The sequence below is a fragment of the Rutidosis leptorrhynchoides genome, chromosome 11 (genome assembly GCF_046630445.1).
Source record: "Rutidosis leptorrhynchoides isolate AG116_Rl617_1_P2 chromosome 11, CSIRO_AGI_Rlap_v1, whole genome shotgun sequence".
In the NCBI taxonomy this organism is placed as follows: domain Eukaryota; kingdom Viridiplantae; phylum Streptophyta; class Magnoliopsida; order Asterales; family Asteraceae; genus Rutidosis; species Rutidosis leptorrhynchoides.
Window position 1 is genome coordinate 125,449,165 of NC_092343.1, and position 13,175 is coordinate 125,462,339.

Below are 13,175 nucleotides of genomic sequence, written 5' to 3' on the forward strand. Positions count from 1 at the left end.
GCACCACACACGGTGTGTTGCCTATTTTGTTTGCGTGTTCCGGTGTACTAACGGTGTATTCGGTGAAATGCCTGGTGACACGCACCAAGCACGGACGTGCATGCACCGTGCGTGATGCGTGGACACGGGGCAAAATTGTAATTACGAAAATTTAAGGGCATATCGTTAAACACTATGTGATTTAGATGCATTTTGATCAATTTCCCATTTATTTGTTGTATCTTGTTATTACGGAAAAAAGGTCTAGAAATTAAAAGTTCAATCTATTTATAAATTATAAGATCTGTACATCCCTCATTTATGAACCTAATTGCAGAAGCATTTTGTACAGGCTCATAGTTTTTCACTCACTGGTAGTTTTGTCTTTACATATCATTTAGTTGATTTTCATGTAATGTTTGCTAAAAGTAGTCACACATCTACTATGACATTGATAATGTGAAAATAGTGACCAAACAATATGTAAGATCTAGATTAAAATATAAAGTGAATATGGTAAAGATACATGATCGAATTCGATTTATATGTTTGACTTGTAACAGATGATGAGAAATGTATTTACATCTGGATGATCTTCTTCTACATATCATGGAGGTAAAATTCTATTTTATCATCAAATTTCAATTCTTTTTCATCTGTAAAATATTAGTACACAACTAATTAAGCTAAGAATCCAAGTCTTTCTCCATTCTTTTTCGCCAAACGAATCAGACCTTGTCGTTGTTTTTGATCTGCCCCTATCGATTTGCAAAACTCTGTGATTACCTGAAAAACATGACCTTAACTCATAAGACTAAAATCGAAGTCTTTTTCTTTTGTTACGCTACATTAGACTATGTTTATGTTAAACCAGGTTGCTCATCAGGCTAATAAGTTCCAAAATTATCTAGTTCATGTTAAAATGTTAAAAAAGCAGTCACGAATCTAGAATGAAACTCAAAGAGGTCTTGAATTTTTTTTCCCAAAGCTAATTATATTTAAGGGGTACTTTAGTGGTTGTTTAACTCAAGAAAACTATAAATCCTTCAAATATATGGGGTCCTACACAGTGGCGAATCCAGGATGAAAGTCCAATGAGTCCCAAAAACTTTTTTTAAACTAATTATATTTGAAGGGCACTTTAGTGGTTATTTACTTCCAAAAAAATATAGATTTTAAAAATATATGGGGTTCTACAGTTAAATTTAGTGGTGTCTAAAACAATTTGAATAATACATTATATAAAAATATTTTAGACTAGTGGAGTCATAGGACCCACCTTCAATGCTCTACACTCGTCACTGGTTCTGCACTTAAATTGAGGGGTGTCATGTACAATTTGAAGAGTAATTAATTTGTAAAAAAAAATGTGTTAGTGGACCCTGGTAAGTATACACTAGATCCGCCCTTGTTAACGGGTACGTCTATGGCATTGCGTTTTAAATGTAATTCTCTCTCTAATTCAGTGTTGCAAAAGTCGGCCGACTTGATCGACGCGTCGGTCGACGCGTCGTTTTTTAGGCATGGCCGATGCGTCGTTGCTTAAAAGTCGGCCAAAGGTAAAAAGTCGGTCAAAGTCGGTCAAAGTCAGTCAAATTCAGTCAATTTTTTTTTTTAATTTTTTTTTGTAATATTGTTAATAATTGTTAATTATTCATGTTTATTGTAAATATAGTTTATATTTTAAGATTCGATCTATATAATATCATATATAAATATATATTTAATATAACTATTTTAAAAAGTCAACGTTAGTCAACGCCCGTTGCGTCCCCGTTGCGTCACCGTTGCGTCCGACGCGTCGTTTTTTAGGCATGGCCGATGCGTCCCCGACTCGAGTCTTTTACAACCTCGCTCTAATTACTTAGAGTCAACTAAGTACTGTTCTTCACTTTTTTTTTTTGAACGACGATTGTTTTCATTTATTTTAACGACTCTCGTCATTTGCACGTATCACACACGTTTAGGCGGAAACCCGAACCCGATCGACGGTACCCGGGAACACATCCATTCGGGCAGTGTTCCTGAGTAGAGGTCCGTGAACGAATCCGGTAAAACCTCCCTTTAGGGTCAATATATACCACCATTATTTGTGTTCAATTGTTTTAAAGAAAATCGTGTCATCTCTAAGGATCGAACACATGACCTCTCCCTATCCCATGACACAAAGTGGGAACCGTTGGGCTATGCCCGCAAGTTTAGAAGTACCTACAATAAAACTGATTCTCGTTGTTTGATTATTTATAGCCATTTGATGTAAATATTTAAGTAATCAGAATTTGACAAACATTAATTAAAATAACTTGTTACAAATTAAAAGTAATAAGCCTGATGGTTGAGGTTTCGAAATCTCTAGTGGAGACACAAATTTAATCCCTATTTAGAGCAATGGGAGTGGAGTATGTCACATGCCCCGTTACACCCAAGTGACTTAGTCCCCCACTCCCCAATCAAGTCACTTTTGTAAGTCTCCCCCATGTCAGTCGCATAGGCGACGGAGGTTACCACTTTTTTTTTTTTTTTGCTTTTTTTTTCAAAGGAATACATTATTAAATATAATAAAATATTATTTTAACACACTAACTAACACACTAACTGACATATGTCACCACTCCCCACTTTTTCTGACTCAGCAAATCACGCCTGATATGCCTAAGTGACCTCAGTCACCACTCCCCAGTGCTCTAAAGTGTTTACAAAACTCAAAAAATCTCCTAAAGCGCGATTTGTTTTGGCCAATGATATTTTTCAGTTATATCATATCACATAATCACTTTCAAAACGCACTTTCAATAATTCTAGACACATGTATATCAACCAAATAATAAGCTATATAAGATTTCATTACTTATATTAACTAACAGTCACAAAAGAACAGGGCATTATGATGAAATTGGTATAATACCTGTGAGTGTAAAGCAATTGCTTTCCCTCTAAGCTGATTAAACCGTTTCTTTCCAACAATGTTACGAGTAATCACAACTAATGGAGCAAATAATCCTTTTCCTTCATTAACATTTCCCATCATCGGGCCCGATCTTAACGGGTTCCCAAATCGAACATGGTTCGGTTTAGTCTTAGTCACCATAGTGTAATAATCTTCACCATTTATGGAAGACCCCCAACTTCCATGAAAAGATGAAGAGAACCCTGTTGCAGTAACTGATGAAGTTGCCATGAAAATTGAAAGTGAAACAAGAATTGAGATGAGAATTGGTTGTTTTTAATGACAATGGGGTTTATTTGTTTGTTGGTTTTGTGGTTATTGTTGTGTTTCTGGAGAGATGGTTATTGTGAGTTTGGTGTAAATTTTAGAACCTTTTGTTTGATGAAGCATCAAGAACCACATCTAGGGTGTGGCTTTGAAAATCTGGTTGATTAGTTGTAAAATATTACATTTTCACCCCCTATAGATTGTATTATGTTCAAGACTTATAAGTTGTAATCTTGTATAGTTGTAGTGTACTTGTATGGAAATCTATCATAGTTGTCTCATTGGTTGTGGTCTTAAATGGGTCCACTGGTTGGATTTGGTAGTGCATTGTTCCATTTGGGTTGGACAAGGAAAAAGTTTATTTACTAGTTCAATTTTTGTTTTGTAATAGGTAGTGTGTTACTTTTTGTAATTAAGATATCAAATTGTATAAATTCAATTATTACATTAAATTAATTAAATATTAAAATTAAATACCCTTACCTTTTTAAAAGATAAAAATGATGATCAGTGAACTTTTCACCTTTTACAAATTAATACATAAGTTTTTAACATTTACAAATTAACACATAAGTTTTTAACATTCTTAAAGTTTTAAAATGTTCAACATTTAAAAGTCAACACATAAGTTTTCAACATTTACAAATCAACACATAAGTTTTAAACATCCTTAAAGATGTGACATTTTTTATTTTATTTTATTATTATTATTATATCTCTTTTAGCCTTTTATTAAGTGGTTTGTACCACTTGTCTATGTACGCTTTGTAAAGTGTTATAACTATTAGGGCGCAACCATTTTTCGAAGCAATGTGCAGGACATGTGCGGATTATAATTATAATACTAAGGAGTGAAATATTTCCCGGGGTAACGCTCGAGCTACCCCACTCGTTATATATTACCAAAAAAAAGTTCATAATAAATTAATTGAAACCTTTAGAAGAACTATGCCAATATGGTTGAACTTATTTTATCATTTGTTTATAATTATTTCCCATTGTTGTTACGTGTGTAATGAGAATAATTCAAGACATAAGAGATAAATAATAAATCAAAGATAAACATACTGGTTTAAGATCTAACGTTAAATGCAAGATCATTTTTTTTTTTTTTTTTACGACCAAAGAATCATAAATGCAAGATCATTGTAGGTTCGAATGTATGTGAGGATAAATAACTCACATATTCTGTTAAAAAAAAGTCTAATTTTTAATATGAATTTAAGTCGTCTGCATGGTTAGTGTAATTCACTATAGAGTCAATAACCCATTTGATGCATTCCTTGCTAGAAATATCCAGTAATTGATTGAGCTATTGATTTGTGACACAATATGGTGCATTGGTTACATTACTTTTTTAACAAATATCAAGCACCAGTGGTCTAGTGGTAGAATAGTACCCTGCCACGGTACAGACCCGGGTTTGATTCCCGGCTGGTGCACTTGCTGTGAAGATACAGCCTTTAGCAATAGTTAGGTCCATTCAACAGCATCTTATATATATGTAATTATAGGCAACTCTGAGCATCTATCTATTTTTACTAATATCACTCCTAATTTAACATTTGTGAACTTTATTTTGCACATAATACGTCAGGTTTGATGTACATGTGATTTCATACCTCATCGTTCATCCAAACGGGTCAGTTTTAAATTAAACTCAGAAAAACCAAAACTGAAAATAAGACTAAAGAAATTGATAGTATGTGTAAAGTATAAATAGCTCTTCATACAGACTGTATCATCAAGCACCAGTGGTCTAGTGGTAGAATAGTACCCTGCCACGGTACAGACCCGGGTTCAATTCCCGGCTGGTGCATTTGCTACGATGATAAAGCCTTAGCAATGGTTGGGTCTATTGCATTGCAACTTATATGGTTGAAAATATTGGCAATTCTGAGCATTCTTTTTAATAAATTTTGCCGTTCTAAAAACTTTTATAACAACTTTATTACTTATGATTAATTTCTCAAATTGTCTCTGTTAAATGGTAAGAGACTATGATCCAACTACTCGATACAACGATCTATTAGATCGTGTTCTTAGGCATCGCTACTCATACACTATTTTATTTATCCCTTAAATAACCAAAAGCAATATACTTAGTTTATTGTTATTCATCAATGTTGATAGATCAATGTATATATAAGTTTTCTAGTCATCAATAACAAATTATTTTGTTTACATTGAAAGAAGAACGGGTCAGATTGGTGAAACAGATTGATATCAGTTCGAAAACTTTATCTAATGCGTACAACCTCCTAAATCATTTCTATTCATAGATTTAGATTAGTACTGTTTCTGTAATCATAGTTAAAAATTAACTGAACCCTTAACAGATCAGAAGTGTTTCCTAGTCAACCCAAAGTCCAAAATCATAACTGGACCATTTTTTACCCATTCTAAAACTGGTCTTTTTTCAGACTTGGACCTGTTTTGACCATTTACCCACCCAGTTTGACACCTACATTATATAGAAAAGATCAGTTAAGCAGTCTATGAATACCTTTAACTTTTTCGATATGGTGTTCATCTTCCATGCATGTGTGCTGCAGGGACTGCAGTTTACTGTATGATTGAGATGAATATGGAGAAAACAGTTTGAAAGATATAACTTGTATGATTGTATGAATAGAGTGTGATTTTTCTTTTTTTGTGCCTTCTAGGGAGAGCACTTTAAATAATATTCGTGAAAATTTTGTGTTGGTCGTGTGTGTTTGCCTTTTATAAAAAAAAGAAAAAAAAAGAACTATCAAAACGGCTTCTCATCCATCATTGCACAGATCCTTTAGTGATGACGTTTTTATCCGTATGACTCATTCATCACATTTATATATGTGTAAGACCACTTGGGACGTCCTCCACACCAGGACAGACTGCAAAGATCCAAACTCATGTAGGTTGTGTTCGACTGCCAAAGGCTTATCTGCACGGTCATGGAAAAAAACAAATTGTTTTTCATGTATCAGAAAAGTGGCAATTTCGACCCATTAACATATGAATTGGTAGATTCAAGGAAAAAGTTATGTATTGTCATTGACAGGTTGTATCAGTAAAATAGAAACAAAAAGTTAACATTAACGATTAAAAGTAAACATCCCTAATATTAGAAAAGGTGTACATAGTCTACTTTCAAAGTATCAAATCGATCTTCTAAATGATGTTATTCATAAACTAGATTACATGTTAAATATTGTAATTTTTTAAGTCATATTTAAAACGTTTAATATTTTTCAAAAAGTTGGAATCTTTGAAGAGCTAAATGTTCTGGGCCAAACGGATCCGACCCATAAAAAAATCATATGTTTTGACCCACTACCTGTCGTCCAGACATAGCCTGACCCGCCCAGTCTGCCACCTCTAATAAGCACTAACAGATTAAGACCTATGTTTCTCAAACTCCTTTTTGAATATTTCAAGTCAACTGATTAAAACAACAACAACAACAACAACAACAACAAAACCCAATACCACATGAGTGGTGTATGGGGGATGTGAGATGTAGACAATCCTTCCCCTATCCGAGAATAAAAGAGAAGTCATTTCTCCACCCAGAGTGAAACACTCTCAAAAGTAGAGAAAATCATCCCTCTCTCTATTCGACTGATAGAGAGATTGCTTCCGAATGGACCTCCGGCCAATAAGTAGGAAAAAAGTTTTAAAAAATAAAAAAAATAATAATTAAATAAAATTGAGACGCCATGAAAATGGTAGAATCAAATTTCCATGGGTTTTAAATCCTGCCTGGAATTCAATTTAGGCTCTAAGCGGCAGTCAAGACGCCAATAAATCGACGCTTGTTGCAACGTGATTGCAAACAACTCAAGTCAACTGATTCTTGGTGAATTTTGTAACAGGATTGTAAACAACTCACCCACTTTGTGAGTGCTTTTGATCACATCTGAAAGCGGCCAAACACTATACACCACAATGGCTGCAAAATCTATTTGGATAACACTTACATATAATTTGTCTGCCAAATAACAAAAAGGTACCTGGCCTTATGTGATCCTTGTCTAAGTGGAATCAAGTCAAGAAAACATATACTGAGTATCAGAAAAAATTACCGAAAGAGTTGGAACAGAATCTGATTTAGTGCTGATGAATGGTGATGTTCTCTCGAAACATGTTATTCTTGTTTTCTTCATGATATTGTTGTATGATATGAAGTTTTAGAGACAAATGCAAGCATAAAAACTGGGCAGTAGCATGTTTTATTGTCCACACCTTGGTTGAAAATGGAGTATATTGTTGCTATCATTTAAACTTATCGCGGTTATCAATTATCATAAAGTAACTAGAAGAAATTGACTTCAAACTCGATATTAATACATTTCCTCGACACACCGACGTGCCTTGTTCCCAACCATGGTCTTGTACTTCAACCAATAAACAGACCAAGAACCAAAACAACCTATGGCGGGTCAAGCATATTGATACACACTTCGCAAATACACCAATGTATGTCAACTAAATAACTGGGTATGATAATAGAATAAGACCTATGAACCCATGTTCCCAACCATGGTCTTGTACTTGAACCAAAAAATAGAATAAGACAGGTGAACCCAAGCCAACCCCATGGCGGGTTGAACATATTAATACATGTGAGAAACTGGGTATGATAATCTGTATAATTCTTGAATCGAATCATGTAAACAATTTTTTATAAGTATTTCGACCAAATTGATGGCTAGGTTTACGAAATGTTTATAAAGATCAGACAATAACAACGATCTGTGTTTTGGCAACAAAATTACAAAATCCGAAAATTAGAGAGTTTGTATATTTCTGTGTGTCAATCGAAATATAAAATTCATAATTCAATTACTTTTGGCAGTTAAAATGAAATGGGTACAACCATTTGTTTTGACAGGAAACACCAATTCGGCATTTTGGTGGGAAAAGTCATTTGAAAACAACTTATTATTATTATCGGGCATGGAGTAATTCTGTTTGGGTCGGAGCGCTTCTCCACACCCCGCAAGGGGCAACTTCCTCCACCCCCGCCCGCTCACTTGGGAGCGGGACCCCCGTAAGGTGTGTTTTACTCCCCAGACCCCCGCAAGGAGCGCCACCCATTGACCACGAAGGGGGCGCAACCTTCTTGACCCCGTTTTTTCGCAACGGTATTAAGTTAGATCTTACCGGCGTACAATTCATGCTCTTCAAACCCGTTAATAAGCATACTAAATATCATTTGTTTTTTGTTTTGAAATAAATTACAACTATATATAATATTTGTTAGATTACACTAAAATCACTTATTTTTCGACACACATTACCGACCATGGTATTGTATTTAGAACCAAAAGACAATAAGACGACTTGTAACGGTGACCAGGCGACGGCGTGGGAGCCGAGGTGGCAGCCGGCCACGCCCTGGTGTTCCAGGTATCGGAGCGTGGAGGAGGGCGGGGGAGAGGGGCGTGGCGGTGGTGCGTGGGTTGGAGACGGAACCGGCAACGGGTGTGGGGGTTTGTGGTTGGGACACTTGGCACATTTTCATTTGATGGAGAATATATCCGTTGGAGGTTTGAGTTTTAATAATAATAAAAAAATTAATCCAATATTATTTATCCTATATATACACATCTATTTTACTCATTCTATATACATTTCTTTCCTCCAATAATACTTTTCCTTTCATATTTACAAACACTATAAAATTTCATAATGGATAAAACATTCAAAATGCTCGAGTTTATTATTGATGACGATTCGGATGATGAAAACATATATAATTTTGTTAGTAGTTTGGCGGACGAAGATGTCGAGGGATAAGCTACAAGTTCACAAGTCCCTCGCCCCCGTACCTATATTCCAAGGGATCGCGAAGATGCGGCAGTGAGGTTATACAACGATTATTTTTCTGAAACTCCAAATTATACGGAAAAGAACTTTAAACGACGTTATCGAATGAGTCGTGAATTATTTCTTCGTATCATCGAAGGTATATCAAACTTTAACAGTAGCGATATTCCCGATTATTTTATGTTTTTTAGGGAACGTCCCGATGCTACTGGTCGTCAAAGTTTGACGATACTTCAAAAATGCACGGCGGCCATATGTCAAATGGCGTATGGAACTACACCTGATTTACATGACGAATACATAAAAATTGGTCAGAAAACAGCTGCTTTATGTTTAGATAATTTTTGTAGATGCGTGTTTCATTTGTTTGCTAGACAGTACTTGAGAAAACCAACAGTCGAAGATATTGCTCGGCTTTATAATTTTCATGCCCAAAAGCATGGTTTACCCGGTATGCTTGGTAGTATTGATTGTATGCATTGAGAGTGGAAGAATTGTCCAATTGCGTGGCAAGGTCAATATACTAGAGGTGATAAAAAAGGCCCGTCCATTATGCTAGAAGCAGTCGCCTCGCAAGATTTGTGGATATGGCATACATTCTTTGGTATGGCAGGTGCGAACAACGACATTAACGTTTTAAATTATTCACCATTGTTCAACACTATTAAAAATGGAACTGCTCCACCTTCACCATTCGATGTTAACGGGCATCACTACGAAAGAGGTTATTACCTAGGTGATGGTATATACCCCGATTGGGAAATGTTGGTCAAAGCTCCCCATTCTCCAACTGACGAACCGCGAAAAAAATTTAAATGGTTTCAAGAAATGTAACAACCCAACCCGATAACCAACCAAAATCGCGGAATTTTTTTTTTTTTTTGAACAGGGCTGTCCAGATGGGGTGCGCGGCGCGCAGCCCCACCTGTGCGCGGCGCGCACAGGGCCTGGCAGCCCGCTGTCCACTTTTTCCATTTTTCGTAAAAAGATCTCCCACTTCCCGATATTTTTAGAAGAAACGCTTTTCACAACATGTTGTAATATGAAAAACTCATACGATTCAATCATAAAATGAGTTTTACAAAACGGGACCCACATCGACCGTTTTACGAGTTTCGTTCAAAACATACAAGTTCGACCATAAGAGTTTAAATTTCAAACGACACTATGAGCATGGTGTTTGGGGGTTAAACTACCCAAATCTCGGTGAAACTCTAAAAGCTATAACATCCAAAAGCGTCCCCTACAAACAAACGGGATCTCTAATCCATACGAATGCCCTTACCCTTGTCTCCGCCGGAGCCTATAAAAAGATAAACAACGAGAGGGTAAGCAAAGCTTAGTGAGTGCAACAATTATACATACACATATATAACCCATCTATTTGCATTCGCACCCATCAAATACCTTATACGAGAATATAATTCAAATAGCATGCCGTCTTACTCATAATGCTAACAACTCGTACACTATCACAACATCACATTAGCATATACACAACACAATATATATATATATATATATATATATATATATATATATATATATATATATATATATATATATATATATATATATATATATATATATATATATATAGCATGCTTGTATAACGTTCAACAACATAATATGGTTAACCATAACGTTATGGTGCTACCGGCTCGTGGGTCACACCATACGCATTTGAGTCTCACTCTTTTATAGTGCTACCGGCTCTTGGTTCACACTTTGTTTATAGTGCTACCGGCTCGTGGTTCACACTTGTTTATAGTGCTACCGGCTCGTGGTTCACACTTGTTTATAGTGCTACCGGCTCGTGGTTCACACTTGATGCTACCGGCTCGTGGTTCACATCATGATACATCACATACATGCTATGGTACTACCGGCTCATGGTTCATACCATAGCACTCACAAATAAATACGCCATATACATACACGCATAATTATTCCACTCACCTTAACGATTCGGTGACGATTTTAACTTCCGCAAGCCTCAAAGGAAAGTACCTAATACAATAAGTACTCGATTAACACACCAACTAGTTGGGCTAAAAGCCAACAACTTACACATGTGCATTAAATGACTTATGCATTAAATGCCTCATTTACTTCAAAACTGACCCTAAAGGTCAAAACCACCACATATCACTAAAAGCTAGTGATTTAGGTCTAACAACACTAACTAATACATAATTTGGGTGTTTCATACTGTGATGATCCGTCCAAATCCCTTTTGGACGAATACATCATTCATCGATTTCACAGTGAGGTACTGACCTCTACATGATACGTTTTGTAAACATTGCATTCTTTTGAAAAGGCACACCATAATTGAATATCAAATTCCAAGGTTTTTGACGTTTGATGATTTCTACATATAGACAATCACCGTAAATAATAGTTTACAATACTACATTCGTTGATAATGCATTCAAAATAAGATACATGGTGATGATTTTGTGAATGCAACGTTTTCTCGAATAAAGCATGTATGACTCTATGCACATAGCTTGTATCACATATAAGCAAACAGCGGAAGACTTCTATGAACCTGAGAATAAACATGCTTAAAAGTGTCAACATAAAGGTTGGTGAGTTCATAGTTTTAATGTTGCGCATAATCTGTACATAAAGGTGGATCACAAGATTTCAGTTGTTTCATCCAGAAACGTTTATCAAAATATTCTACAAGATTGAGCACCCTGGTAACTAAGCTTTAACGTTATAATAAGTACCCCTGTTTTAATATACATGCAACCAACATGTACAATACACGCAATCCAACGTGTACTAATCTCAAATAGCATACGTCTATTTTATAGTTCAGGCTAGGGTTTCTATACCTGAAACAGACGGGGATGTCAAGCCCTATGGATCCATATATAACTACTCGCGCCCACCAGTTCTTATAACCGGCAGTTACTAGTTACCAAAGCTAAGGGATTTTCGGTTCAAACTCGGTGTAGAATTTAGTATGTACTTGTATCCATTGCGTTTAAAATAAAGTGCATGTATTCTCAGCCCAAAAAATATAGATTGCAAAAGCAATTAAAAAGGGAGCAAATGTAACTCACCTTAGCACACATAAAGTCGTTCACCGAAATGTGACCGAAACTTGGAATACCAAATAACCGTAGATCTCAACCTAGAGAACATATGTTGGTCAATAAATGTCTATCAAGCTAGGTCAGGTCATAGTGTATCACAATCCTAATGCTCGAGATCGACATACAAAAGTTATCAAAAGTCATTTCAAAAAGTCAATATGACTCAATACGATCTTTAAATCTATACATGTTTATTAACATAGTATAAGTCTTGATAATTGAACGAATTTATAGTTTAACAAACTCAAAATATTATTTATTTCAGGAGCTATATTATATTTGAATTATCATGGCAATCGAAAATATTTTATTATTTCACATAGTTTTCCAATACTTGTAAAATCAGACTATAGTGTTTATAAAGCTTTAAAACCTGATAAGACAGTCAACTTTGACAATTGTTCAACAAAAGGAGACGTGCTTTATATAAGGATTCATTTACTCGGCTGGTAACATTTAAAAATCCAGTTTATCAATCTCATAGACAAGTTGTTTAAATATTAATCTACAGTTTCAAACACAATTTCAATTAACGTCAAACATAATTCAGTTGACCATATCTTTTAATCCGTTCATCGAAATCACGCGATTTCTAAATGAAAAGTTAATAATTTTTCGCCAGCTTTCCAAAAACATGCATATCATATACTTTATATCAGTAGCATATGTATCAAATTCGTGATTCATCATAAATTGTTTAACGACAAAATTAAAGCATACAAGCATGCATAAACATATATACTCGAACACTAGACATGGATACATTATTAATATATAAAAGATAAGATATGAATGCTCACGTATCAATATTGTGATTCAATATTGTAGGAAAGTACGTAGACGCAACGGAGATGATAAACACTAGTTTGACTCACGAGCAATACCCTCGAACCATACCCATAATTTCCTTAGCTCTATCCCGCTCGCAAAACCCATTTTGAAAACAAGCGAGCAAAACCTCGTCGTAGTATTTTATGTATAAATAATAATAATACTAATACTACTAATAATAATAAGATTAATAATAATATTAATCTTAATAATAATAATAATAATAA

The 13,175-nt window shown here is 35.1% G+C and overlaps 1 protein-coding gene and 2 non-coding genes across 3 annotated transcripts; 2 read left to right on the forward strand and 1 right to left on the reverse strand.

The window, feature by feature from the left end:
- Positions 1–474: 474 nt before the first annotated feature.
- On the reverse strand, positions 475–3,292 carry LOC139877376 (protein PROTON GRADIENT REGULATION 5, chloroplastic-like). Its single transcript, XM_071864802.1, has 2 exons — positions 2,885–3,292; positions 475–765 (listed from the first exon to the last, which is right to left on the reverse strand). The coding sequence occupies exons 1-2, from the start codon at positions 3,155–3,157 to the stop codon at positions 661–663; spliced, it is 378 nt and encodes a 125-aa protein (XP_071720903.1). The 5' UTR covers positions 3,158–3,292; the 3' UTR covers positions 475–660.
- A 1,272-nt stretch (positions 3,293–4,564) lies between these two features.
- On the forward strand, positions 4,565–4,635 carry TRNAG-GCC (transfer RNA glycine (anticodon GCC)). The gene has a single exon. It is a non-coding gene; the product is annotated as a tRNA-Gly (tRNA).
- Positions 4,636–4,941: 306 nt separating this feature from the next.
- Positions 4,942–5,012, forward strand: TRNAG-GCC (transfer RNA glycine (anticodon GCC)). The gene has a single exon. It is a non-coding gene; the product is annotated as a tRNA-Gly (tRNA).
- Positions 5,013–13,175: the final 8,163 nt, after the last annotated feature.

Excerpts from the sequence above, each read along its gene's own strand:
- LOC139877376 (XM_071864802.1), bottom strand. The coding sequence starts at position 3,157 with ATGGCAACTTCATCAGTTACTGCAACAGGGTTCTCTTCATCTTTTCAT. Across the intron at positions 766-2,884 it reads CAATTGCTTTACACTCACAG|GTAATCACAGAGTTTTGCAA; the intron begins GTATTATACCAA and ends CATGTTTTTCAG.